The 12,684-nt window shown below is 40.4% G+C and overlaps 1 protein-coding gene across 2 annotated transcripts in view; it reads left to right on the top strand.

The window, feature by feature from the left end:
* Dnajc13 (DnaJ heat shock protein family (Hsp40) member C13) overlaps positions 1-12,684 on the top strand; it is a 122,541-nt gene that overhangs the window by 39,947 nt on the left and 69,910 nt on the right. For both annotated transcript variants that reach the window (XR_009056975.1, XM_057766478.1), the window contains exons 6-14: positions 1,339-1,539; positions 3,363-3,569; positions 3,662-3,757; positions 4,315-4,406; positions 6,279-6,445; positions 6,554-6,633; positions 6,723-6,892; positions 10,069-10,168; positions 12,043-12,150. Coding sequence is in view for 1 of the 2 variants with exons in the window: in XM_057766478.1 (XP_057622461.1) it covers positions 1,339-1,539; positions 3,363-3,569; positions 3,662-3,757; positions 4,315-4,406; positions 6,279-6,445; positions 6,554-6,633; positions 6,723-6,892; positions 10,069-10,168; positions 12,043-12,150 (1,221 nt within the window). In the remaining variant the exon portion in view is untranslated. The remainder of the gene's footprint in view (positions 1-1,338; positions 1,540-3,362; positions 3,570-3,661; positions 3,758-4,314; positions 4,407-6,278; positions 6,446-6,553; positions 6,634-6,722; positions 6,893-10,068; positions 10,169-12,042; positions 12,151-12,684) is intronic.

Here is a 12,684-nt window from a genome sequence, read left to right as displayed (position 1 = left end):
AAGTTGAATTTGGTCATGAGTCCTGCTGTTACCTTTGCTGTACACTACATTATGGACTTTTAAAGTCCTTTAGGCTTGGCCTGAACAATAGATCTTAGAGATAATGATATATTTTCATTAGCAGCTGCTGTCAGTTGAGAGAAATGGAGAATATCCTGTAGAGTGAGTTTGGGGGTGTTAGCAAGCCTAGTAGGAAAACACCACTGAACAGTAGACATCTCATGCTGACATCTGATGCCCTGCCACTCCGATTTGCAAGGGATTTCAGCATCCCCAGGGCACTTTCTTACTGCTGTGATCAGAACTCTGAGGTAACCTTTCAGTGGTGTGTTTAAGAAATCCTAGAAGAGGCCGGGCGGTGGTGGCGCACGCCTTTAATCCCAGCACTTGGGAGGCAGAGGCAGGTGGATCTCTGTGAGTTCGAGACCAGCCTGGTCTACAGAGCTAGTTCCAGGACAGGCTCCAAAACCACAGAGAAACCCTGTCTCGAAAAACAAAAAACAAAAAACAAAAAAAAAAAAAAAAAAAAAAAGAAATCCTAGAAGTCATACCACTGGTACAATTTTGACTTCAGAATTTTTTTTGGATATAGATAAATTGTATGTTAATATAACTGGGCTAACACAGTGTTTAAATGTAATACTGTGACTTGCCCAGAAATTCAACCTAATCAAAAGTCACATTTTTTTTTCTTAACTCAGAATACATTTCACTTTCTGTTTAGGGTCTCCTTTGATGGTGTATGTTGTATGTGATTTTAGGTCTGCTTTTGGGGTGTGGCTGTGTGTTGTATGTGATTTTAGGGTCTGCTTTTGAGGTGTGACTGTGTGTTGTGTGTGATTTTAGGGTTTGCTTTTGGTGCGGGCTTTATGCCGTATGTGGTTTGAAGGGTTTTTGTCGTTGTTGTTGTTGTTTGTTTTGGTTTGGTTTTTGCTGCTTTGTTTGATTTTTGAAACAGGATCTGGTTGTGTTGCTTCTGCTGCCCTGGAATTCCTGCGCACAAGCAATCTCCTGCCTCGTCCTTTGAGTGGCTGGGACTCTAGGCACATCCATTTGCCAGCTGCATTTCATCTTTTTTCCTCTTTCCACTTTAGAGCTATATAAGGGAGTTTAAAAATCTTTCACAGCATAGTGTAAACCGTAGTCTTGGCTAATAAAGGAAGAATATAATGTCTTCAGTTTGTATGAACATTCTAATGAAATAAACACTCCTATCCTCTTCCCCTTCTCCCTAGCTAAAATTAACAATCTTACAGTTGAGTTGGGAGAGTAGCAATTAAAGCTTATTAGAGTTTGGCTTACATTTGACCCTGAAGGTAATGCTGTGCTTCTCTCTAGAGATATAACTGCTATAAGCACCACTGGAGTGATACAAGGAAGCCTGTGATTCTGGAAGTAACTCCTGGAGGCTTTGACCAAATAAATCCTGTAACCAACAGAGTACTTTGTTCCTATGACTATAGGAATATTGAAGGCTTTGTAGATCTTTCTGATTATCAAGGAGGATTTTGTATACTTTATGGAGGATTTAGTAGATTGGTAAGTAGTATTTTTGAAAAGACATTTTCAAAGGGAGTCTGGGAGTCTGGGACGATGACTCAGTTGATGAAGGACTTGAGGACCTGAGATGGATCCACAGAGAACAGTTTAATAATAATAACTGGGAATGGCAGTATATCTGTCCTAGCATTGGAGAGACAGACAGACAGACTGGATCTTGGGAGTTAATCAGTCTATACTACTTGGTAAATTCCTGGAGGGGGTGGGGAGAGGTGGACAGTCCTTGAGGAACAACACCTGAGGCTGGCCTCTGGCCTCCACACACACAGGACTATATAACTAGGCAGAAGTGTGATATCAAGAGTCTGGCAGACTGTAGTGTCAGAGATACCTAAGATTGAATCTGTTTTCTGTCTCTAAAATGAGGGGAATAACATGCAGACATTGTGTTTGTGTGTGTGTGTGTGCACACACTCATACACATTGCTTAGTAGCATTCCATAAATGGTGCTGTAGTTTTTATCAGCATCCTGTCATACTTGAAAGTTTCTAGGTGTTCTTTGAAAAATTTAATTCAGGAGGAATTCCTTAGTTACAGGGAATTCTGTCCTCTGTTGAGCCATTTGTAAGAGGAAACATGAGTGTGCCTGGGGCCTGCAGCATGGTTTTCTCTTGTCATTTTGAGTTACTAAGAGACATCAGAGAGACTGGGAGACATCAGACACTGCTTGCAGTGCTGAAATCCTATTAATAATGGAAGCTGTTCTGTTTGGATAAAACCTTCTTTGCAGAATCTTGCCTTTAATAAAACTTAAGCCTTTGACCTCATATGTAAGCACTAGTGTCTAAATTGGAGAGGCCTAACTGCACGTTTCCTTGATAGTCCTAGTTCCTGTAGCTGTCTTAGTGGCCAGGGAACACTGTCCCAAAATTTAGTGTTCATTGGATAAAATACCATCCCCAAGGTAGCAGAGCAAAGGCAGTACCAGATCACTGAGATACATAAGAGGATAGATGGTATTAAAAGGAAAGCAAGCAGAATAATGGACATGCAAATAACATGATTTATAACATGCAGTGTGCTGTCAGCCCTTTTCTGTCTCAGGCTCTTTGTTCGATAGATACAATCCTGGTTTCACTAATCTAGGAACAGGGTAGATATTTTGTTATATCTGAGTATAAAAAAAAAATGAAAGTCCAAAGGAAAAAGAATGTTTCCCCTCATTTTAAAGTAACAAAGTCTCCTGCCCAAAGGCTGCCTCTTCCCTAGAGTACAGACATTTGCTATGATTGACTTCTTGACAGGAAATGTGCCTAATACAGTCATGTAACAAACTTAACTGTCACAGTTACTCAGCTAGGCCATATTGTGGAGCAATAAGGTGAAACTGTTGGGACATTCCTTTTATTGCCTTGACAGTTGGTTTGTAGCAACAATGCCCAATAATGACAAACATTAAAATATTTAACATAATTTTGCAAGAAAATTACCATCTAAAACAGTTCAACTCAGAGCTGCCTTGATTGAAACAGGGACTCTTCCTCCACAGTCCCCACCAACTTCCATAGGCTTGGACTCTTCCTTGGAAACTAGCATGCTGTTTGGTACCAGTGGTGATAACCAGACTCTGAGAAGCTATGGTGTAATTTCTGTTGGCTGAGTTGGTTTAAGGATTCCTATTGGGACTATGTGTTTTAATTTGTGTTTGTTTTTAACTACAATACACTGCTTACTTACCCCGATAAGTTCTGTTGCTTTTTTTCTTAGAATTGTTACATTAATATTTTTCATGTGTATTGAGTAAATATGGTCCCGTTTTAGTTTTTTGAATCCTGACTTAGAAATTTCAATATCTGTACAGCATTTATTTGCATCAGAACAAAGAGAAGAGATTATTAAAAGTGCAATAGAACATGCTGGCAACTACATAGGTATCTCACTGCGGATCAGGAAAGAACCTTTAGAATTTGAGCAATATTTGAATCTTCGCTTTGGAAAATACAGCACTGATGAGTCTATCACATCTTTGGCAGAGTTTGTGGTCCAAAAAATATCTCCTAGACATTCGGTAAGATCTGTATGTTGAACATAAAAATGTCTTCTGGAGTTTGACAGCTTTCTTTAATAACTTTTAATACATTTCCATTTTACTGTCTGAAGGAACCTGTGAAGAGAGTTCTAGCAGTCACAGAAACATGTTTAGTAGAACGAGATCCAGCAACCTATAATATTGCGACCTTGAAGCCCTTGGGAGAAGTAAGTAAGCTTCTTTCACTTAAATGGGCCAGCTTCCTACTGATAAAGTTGATTAAACTTCTGTTTTAATATACTTATTCCTTCCTAAGAAATGAGAAACAGGCTGGTGTGATGGCTCACTTAGGAGATTGAGAGCACTCAGTCTCCTAAGTGAAGGCTGAGAGGGGGAGGGGAAGGGGCGATCAGGAGTTCAAGGCCAGTTTCAGCTACATAGCAAGTAGCTAGCCTAATCTACATGAGCTCAAAAATCAACAACAAAAGTGAATTGGAAACAAGCATAATCTGTATTTAATTATTAACCTTTATATTTATTAGTTTTAGGGCAATGGAGATCATAATCATTACCTTCCAGATCTACAAAGAATGGAATGTTTATTTCCATAGTTGCATATAAAATGTGAATAAAACTTTTTAAATAATTCTTAAATTCTGACATTAAAGCAGGTTACATTTTTTTAAATTGACTTTATAAGATACCTAGTTTTTACAATGAAATACTATAGAGCTAAATGTTTAGGGATTTTGGTAAACTTTTTGTCTGTATTTTTTTTCCTTAGGTGTTTGCATTGGTTTGTGACTCGGAAAACCCACAACTTTTTACCATTGAGTTTATAAAAGGGCAGGTTCGGAAATACTCGTCAACAGAAAGGTAGGGTTTGTGTGTGTATGCATATCTACTTTTCTGTTCATCATTTCGAGATCATAGTATGTGCAGGGCAAAGGAATTGATTGGCGAGGGATAAAAAACAAAGGTTATAATTTAGAACTTAGAAATTATCTAATTTGGGAGATAATATTGCTGCATGTTTTATTTTTTCATTTCAATAAATCTTTATTAAAATTAGAGCCAGTTACTAATAAAAAGTATTTTGAAGTTATTCATACAAGTAAAATTAAAATGTTTTTTAAAAAAGAAAGCAAAATATCTCTTTTCATTCTACATACCAGTCCCACCCAGTTCCCATTCACTCCCCTCCTCCCATTCCCTTCACCTTCCCCCTCCACCCCACCTGCCATCCACTTCTCAGAGAGGGTAAGGCACATTGCTTTGGGAAAGGTTCAAGGCCCTCCCTACTATATCTAGGCTGAGCAAGGTATCCATCCAAAGAGAATAGGTTCTTAAAAAGCCAGTACAAGCAGTAGGGGTAAATTTTGGTGCCACTGCCAGTGGCCCCGCAGTCTGCCCCATGCATCTGTCACCCACATTCAGAGGATTCAGTTTGGTCCCATAATGGTTCCTTCCCTATTTAGCTGGAGCTAGTGATCTCCCATTAGCTCAGGTAAACTGTTTCAGTGGGTGTCCCCATCATGGTCTTGACCTCTTTGCTCATATTCTCACTCCTCCCACTCTTCTACTGGACTTGGGAGCCAGCCCAGTGCTCCTCTGCGGGTCTCTGCCTTTGTTTCCATCAGTTGCTGGATGAAGGTTCTATGGTGACGTGTAAGATATTCATCAATCTGACTACAGGGCAAGGCCTGTTCAGGCATCCTCTCTACTATTGCTTAGGGTCTTGGGGGTCATCCTTGTGGATTCCTGGGAATTTCTCTAGTGCCAGGTTTCTTGCCAGCCCTACAATGTCTCCCTCAATCAAAATAACTCTTTCCTTGCTTTCATCTCTGTCTTTTCTTCATCTCGACTATCCCATTCCCTCAAGTTCTCCTCCTCCCTCCCCTTTTCCCCTCCTTTTCCTCTTCTGACCTCCCTTCTCCTCCCACCCTGCTACATATTTTAAATGACCTCAGTTATCCTGATCTGTGTTGATGTGCGTATCCAGAAGCTAACCTAATCCTGATGAGGCTTGTCTTGTCAGTGATTCTGTCACATACAGCCAAAAGCACTTATATTCATGGTAACGTTTTAGAATTGCCAAAAACTAAAAACTGCTCGATGAACTGAGTCAGTACCCAGAGTGTTGTGTATCCACACAGTGGATGACGGCTCTTAAGCAATGTAGACACTGTCCATGAGCAACTAGGATGAATCCTGAAAACAGATGATGAACGATATAAGTAAGACACGTGAGACTACATGTTGTGTGGTTCTGCTTTGTGGACTGTTCTTTAGAAATTGGAAGTTGATGCAGCCCATGTGTGATCAGGTCTGTACAAATAGACACTAAGAAACTTTTTGTGGTAGTCAAAATGAATAAAAACTGGATCATGATGATCGTCCAACTATTTTAATTTATACAAAATTATGAAAGATTTTTGTGGAGTGAATTTTGTGATTTGTATGTCAGACCCAAGGAAAGATGGTAAAGATAGATAATCTTTAGACACCAAAAAACAAGAAACATGCAAACCAGAGTGCTGTCTGCCTAATACCAGGTCATAGTGTAGCAGTATGGTGAAGGACTGCTATGACTATGCAGTCTGTGCTGGAACTCTGCTGTTCTTACTGCCCACTGAACCCTAGTACATCCCCTAGCATGTTACCTGCAGAAAAGCCTGTGCTGCATTCTGGACCCAGAGTCCCCTTAAGTATCAAACCTAAAGCTTTTTACTTTTTAACTTTGCTTAGAGATTCCTTGTTAGCAAGTTTGCTGGATGGAGTAAGAGCCTCTGGTAACAGAGATGTTTGTGTTAAGATGACACCGACCCACAAAGGTCAGCGATGGGGGTTACTCAGCATGCCTATAGACGAGGAAGTTGAGAGTCTTCACCTCAGATTTCTAGCCACACCTCCTAGTAAGTACTTGTGTAATGTAATTACATTTCCACCCACCAACATGACAATAGTTTAAAAACTAGGAATTCAATGCTTTAAATCTCTTGAACTTTTTCATCTCTTTATAGATGGCAACTTTGCTGATGCTGTATTCAGGTTCAACGCTAACATTTCCTACAGCGGAGTTCTGCATGCAGTAACGCAGGATGTAAGATACATTGTGTTGTGCTCTTGCTCATTGTAATTGACTTTGGCTATGGAAACTCTACCCAATTACTTAACTCTTTCTTTACTTAGGGTCTCTTCTCAGAAAACAAGGAAAAGCTAATCAATAATGCCATAACGGCATTGTTGTCCCAAGAAGGAGATGTTGTTGCTTCAAATGCAGAACTTGAGAGCCAGTTCCAAGCTGTGAGGAGGCTTGTAGCCTCCAAAGCTGGTTTTCTGGCCTTCACTCAGCTTCCAAAGTAAGTTAGCCAGAGTGGGAGAGGGCTTGCTACTTCAATGCCAGGGCCTGGATTTGGTCTCTATGACTATAAAAAATAATTCATGTTGTGTTCTGGACCTAACTTTATGTAAAGATTTTAAACATCTTAAGATAGAAAATACTTAGTAATTTATTTCTTTTTTTCCTTTTCTTTTTAAAACAATCTTATTTTACATACCAATTCCAGGTCCCTCTCCCTCCAGACCTCCTGCTCACCTCATCTTCTTTCCATCCTACCCCCTCCCAACCACTCCTCAGAGAGGGTGAGGCCTCTCATGAGGAGTCAACAAAGTCTATCACATCACCTGAGGCAGGACTAGGGCCCTCCTCCCTGTATTTAGGCTGAACAAGGTATCTCTCCATAGGGAATGGGCTCCAGAGATCCAGTTCATGCACTAGGAATAAATACTGGTTCCTCTGCTAGTGGCCCCACAGACTGCCCAAACCACACAATCACTCATCTTCAGAGGACCTAGTTTGGTCTTATGCAGGTTCCCCATTTGTCAGTCCCACTAGCTCAGGTCAGCTGTTTCTGTGGTTTTCCTGTCATGGTCTTGGCCCCTTTGCTTGTAATATTGCTCCTCCCTGTCTATGGCTGGACTCCAGGAATTTGACCCAGTGCTTAGCCGTGGATCTCTACATCTGCTTCCATCAGATACTGGATGAAGGTTCTATGATAACAATTAAGGTAGTCACCAATCTGATTTACAGGGGAAGGGCTGTTTAGGTGCCCTCTCCACTATTACTTAAATTCTTACCTGGAGTCATCCTTGTGGATTCCTGGGAATTTTCCTAGTGCCTGGTTTCTTGCTAACCCCATAATGGCTCCCTCTTTCAAGGTATCTCTTTCCTTGCTCTCCCTCTCTGTTCTTCACCCAACTTGATTTTCCTGATCCCTCATGTACTCCTCCCCACTCCCCTACCACCCTCCCCTGTCCCTCTACAATGACACATTACTAAAGAGATCTTGTCTACTTCCCCTTCCCAGCAGAATCTGTGTCTCTCTCTTAGGGTTCTCCTTGTTTCTTGTCTTCTCTGGGGTTGTGGACTATAGGCTGGTTAATCTTTGCTTTATGTCTAATACCTACTTATGAGAGTACATACCATGTTTGTTTTTTTGTGTCTGGGTTATCTCACTTCAGTATTTTTTTTTTCTAGTTCCATCCATTTGCCCACAAATTTCAAGATGTCGTTGTTTATTACCACTGAGTAGTATTTCATTGTGTAAATGTACCACATTTTCTTTATCCATTCTTCAGTTGAGGGGCATCTTAGGTTGTTTCCAGGTTCTGACTATTACGAATAATGCTGCTATTAACATAGTTGAGCACATATCCTTGTGGTATGGGTCAGCATCCTTTGGGTATATGCCCAAGAGTGATATTGCTGGGTCTTGAGGCAGATTGATTCCCAATTTTCTGAGATACCACCGTACTGATTTCCAAAGTGGCTGTACAAGTTTGCACTCCCACCAGCAGTGGAAGAGTGTTCCCCTTACTCTGCATCCTTTCCAGCATAAGCTATCATCTGTGTTTTTGATCTTGGACTTTCTGACTCATGTAAGATGATATCTCAGAGTCATTTGATTTGCATTTCCCTAATGGCTAAGGATGTCGAGTATTTCCTTAAGTGCCTTCTGGCCATTTGAGATCCTTTTTTGAGAATTCTGTTTGATATTGATATTTTGATATCTAGTTTCTTGAGTTCTTTGCATATTTTGGCTATCAGTCCTCTGTCCAATGTGGGCTTTGTAGTGGGAGCTGCGGGCCTCTTCCCATAGCCCGGCTCCCGCATGGTTAGCTTTATACCCAAAATAACAACATACAAACTGTATTCTTTTAAACACTGCCTGGCCCATTTCTATTCATGTGTGTAGCACCTTGAGGTGCGCTTACCAGGAAGATTCTAGCCTACGTCCATCCTGTGTCCGAGCTTCATCGTGTCTGCTCTGGAGCACAGCGGCATGGCGTCTGCCGCAGAGAGGAGAGCTAAGGCATATGAGCTCACTTCCTCTTTCTCCCAGCATTTTGTTCTGTTTACTCCACCCACCTAAAGGCTGGCCAATCAAATGGGCCAAGGCAGTTTCTTTATGAGTTACCAATGACCTTCCTCCATCATGGCTTGGTGAAGATTTTTTTTTTTCATTCTGTAGGTTGCCGTTTTGTCTTGTTGACCGTGTTCTTTGCCTTATAGAAGCTTCTCTGTTTCAGAAGTTCCATTTATTGTTGATCTCGGTGTCTGTGATACTGGTATTATATTCAGAAAGCGATCTCTTGTGTGAATGTGTTCAAGGCTATTTTCCACTTTCTCTTCTGTGAGGTTCAGTGTGACTGGATTTATGTTGAGGTCTTTGATTCATTTGGAATGGAGTTTTGTGCGTGGTGATAGATATGGATCTATTTGTATTCTTCTACATGGAATATCCAGTTATGCCAGCACCATTTGTTGAAGATGCTTTCTTTTTTTTATTGTATAATTTTAGCTACTTTTTCAAAGATCAGGTTTTTATAAGTGCATGGATTAATATCAGGATCTTCAATTTGATTCCATTTGTCCTCCTGTTTTTGTGCCATTACCAAGCTATTTTCGTTATTAAGCTCTATAGTAGAGCTTGTTGTCTGGGATGATGATGCCTCCAGAAGTTGTACAGGATTGTTTTGGCTATCCTGGGTTTTTTATTTCTCCAATTGAAGTTGAGTATTGTTCTTTCAAGGTCTGTAAAGAATTGTGCTGGGATTTTGATGGGGATTGCATTCAATCTATAGATTGCTTTTGATAAGATTACCATTTTTACTATGTTGATCCTACCTATCCAAGAGTATTTCTTTATGTAAACTAGATGTAATAACTTACATATGGTGATTTGGTGGTTTTTATCCATGAGCAATGAAAAGGGAAGGTAGATGGAGCTGATATGGGATTTTGGCCCCATATTATCACTGACTTGTATGTTAATGAATTTGAGTAATTATTTACCTTTTCCTTAATACTAAAAAAGTTTCCTGTTAAAGCAAATAGGGAGGCTTAGGAAAGTACATCCCAGAGGTGGAGTTCAGAAAATCCAACTGATGCTGTGCCACTGTGAAAACTTAAGTTGACTTGTAATTTTAATAAAAAATAAAGTTCTGATTTTCTACTTGGTGTTTATTCTGAAAGGTTTCGGGAACGCCTAGGAGTGAAGGTAGTGAAAGCACTCAAGAGAAGCCACAATGGCGTCGTCCATGCAGCTGTCGATATGCTCTGTGCCCTCATGTGTGTAAGTATTATTCCCAAGTGGCTGGAGGGTCCTGTTTCCATAAATCCAGGTTTTCTTTACCAATCCAGTTGTGCATTTCCTAAATTGTTCTCATGGCCATTTGTTTATTAGTTAATATTTATTAGCATATTATATGTACTAAGTGGTGTTTTATGTGCTAGATATAAAACTGTTAGGAAATAGTTCCTGTCCAAATTGTTAGCAGCCTAGTCTGGCAGACTCATGTACAATGTGAAGCAGAGGCCATGGCACCATGGAGGGGCAGCCCTTAGACCCTATGTGAGGTGTGAAGCGGAGGCCATGGCACCACTGAGGGGCAGCCCTTAGCAGTCTTTAGTGGTGGTAAGGAGAAGGATTCTCAGTGTTTCTCAGATCCCATATTTGACCTTAATCTTAAAACTGGAATAGGGTCTTTCAGTTCTGGCTAGTAGGCCTTGCCTGGCATAGAAGATGGCTTGTCCAAAGACATGTGTGAGAAGCAGCAAACACTACAGTTAATGATTGGAATGTGTGTGTGGAATGGGCAAAGGTGGGTAATTTGGACTCGAAGCTAGAGGTTTACGCAGAAACGGTTGTTGAAAAGCCTTCTCTGTCAGAACAAAGAACGGGATTTATCCTTTATATAAAGATCACCTGAAAGGTTTTTCAACAAGGGAGCAGTCACAAGGCTAGGTTTGGCTTTCAGAAAACCCACTCTGGTGGATCATAGAGTAGAGATAAAAGTTAGAGACTGGTAGACCTGATTGTCATGTAAAGAATGAGATGTTAAGCTGGGGTAATGACAGTGGCAGAAGAAGCAACACATGAAAGTCCAGTGGTAACGATCTTGCTTTTTATGGCACACTGTGTGGAGAGAGTGACAGCTGTTGTGTGTTGCCAAGTTTCTGACGTATCTCAGTATTTTGTGCAGTATCTGGGCTTTTTCTGTATGCAAAGCTTTATAGGCAATCATTGATAGAGGACAAACATACATAATCACTGTATAACACCTGTATTTATTCCCTGAAGTGGATTAAAGTTTATTATCTTAACTATTCCATATAGTCCTGTTGAAGAGTTAAACTAGAACATAAAACAAAAGTTCTCATTGTGTTGGAATTGGCTGAGTGCATGGCTGACTGTGGTTAATCCTGGTAGTCGAGTTTCACAGCTGAGTCATCCTTACCTTGCCTAAGCCTCTTATTAGGTCAGGGTCCGAACTCTGCTTCTGACCACCATGCAGGCATGCAGTCAAAGGACAGCTGAAAAAAATGAAATGTATGCCCTGGCAATGCTGAAGCAGGCATGGGTAGCCCAGATATTGACGGTTCTGTTGAACTTGTCCGTATCGGGTTTCACCCTCTAAATTGATGAGAAGACTGACCAGGTCTCTTCCTCAGGAGGGCACCAGATCTCATTAGAGGTGGTTGTGATCCCTCACGTGGTTGCTGGGAACTGGACTAAGGACCCCTGGAAGAGCAGCCAGTGAGCGCTCTTAACTGCTCAGCAATCTCTATATTTGCTACTTCACTAATTTTAGCACTTGCTTTCAAATTCCAAGTTTCATCATTTCAAATTTAAATTATAAGATTCTTGGTGTGGGGGATTGTTTTCCTTTGGTGAGAAAGGCCTGAGATTGAAAAAGGCATTGTTTGTGCATTGAATATATAGTAAGAACATGTTGGGTTCTTTGTCGGGGAGTCACCAGGTCTAATCAGACACTGGAGAAACTGGCAGTTCTGCCTGCTTCTCGTCATGAGTTTTCTTTCTGCTGTGTGATTTAAAGGCTATGGGTTTTAATTGCTTCCACGTGACGTGAACGTTCTCCGTAAATACCTTTTTTGTGACGCCAGCACAAAATACTGCTTCTGAATTTCACTCTTTTTAATCAATAGCCCATGCATGATGACTATGACTTAAGACAGGAGCAGCTAAACAAAGCTTCTCTTCTCTCTTCAAAGAAGTTTCTGGAAAACTTACTGGAGAAATTTAATTCCCACGTGGTGAGTTGTAACTACCCTTTCCTTCATGGGAAATGTGATACAGAGATTTCCCAGAAGTGCAGTATGGACTTGTTTAGTCACAAAGCTCATCCCTCAAATAGGCATGTTTCATCTTTGCTACCAGTGACAAAATATTTGTGCATTTTATTAGCTAATATAGCAACTAGAGATTGCTAATTTTTATTATTAGCTAATACATTAAATGGAGAAGGGTACCAGTAAATGCCTTCAGACTTTTATAATGATATTTCAGATTTTTTTCTTCTTTAGAAAATGTCATGAAATAAATTGTTCTAAAAATAAGTCTTCCTTAACTGACAACTAGTCTCTCAGGCACTGGCTGTCTTAGAGGACAGAAATTCTGTGAATACAAACGCATTCCCACAATTTTAAAAGTATTTTTAGATTGCATTTTTAAAAAAATTTAATGTATGTGGGTATCTTGCCTGCTTGTATGTCTGTGCCACACGGGTACAGTGCCCATGGAGGTCAGACGAGGTCATCAGATCTCCTGAGACTAGAGTTAAATTTAGT

The sequence above is a fragment of the Chionomys nivalis genome, chromosome 4 (assembly GCF_950005125.1).
Source record: "Chionomys nivalis chromosome 4, mChiNiv1.1, whole genome shotgun sequence".
In the NCBI taxonomy this organism is placed as follows: Eukaryota; Metazoa; Chordata; class Mammalia; order Rodentia; family Cricetidae; genus Chionomys; species Chionomys nivalis.
This window is presented reverse-complemented; position numbering and strand designations above follow the sequence as displayed.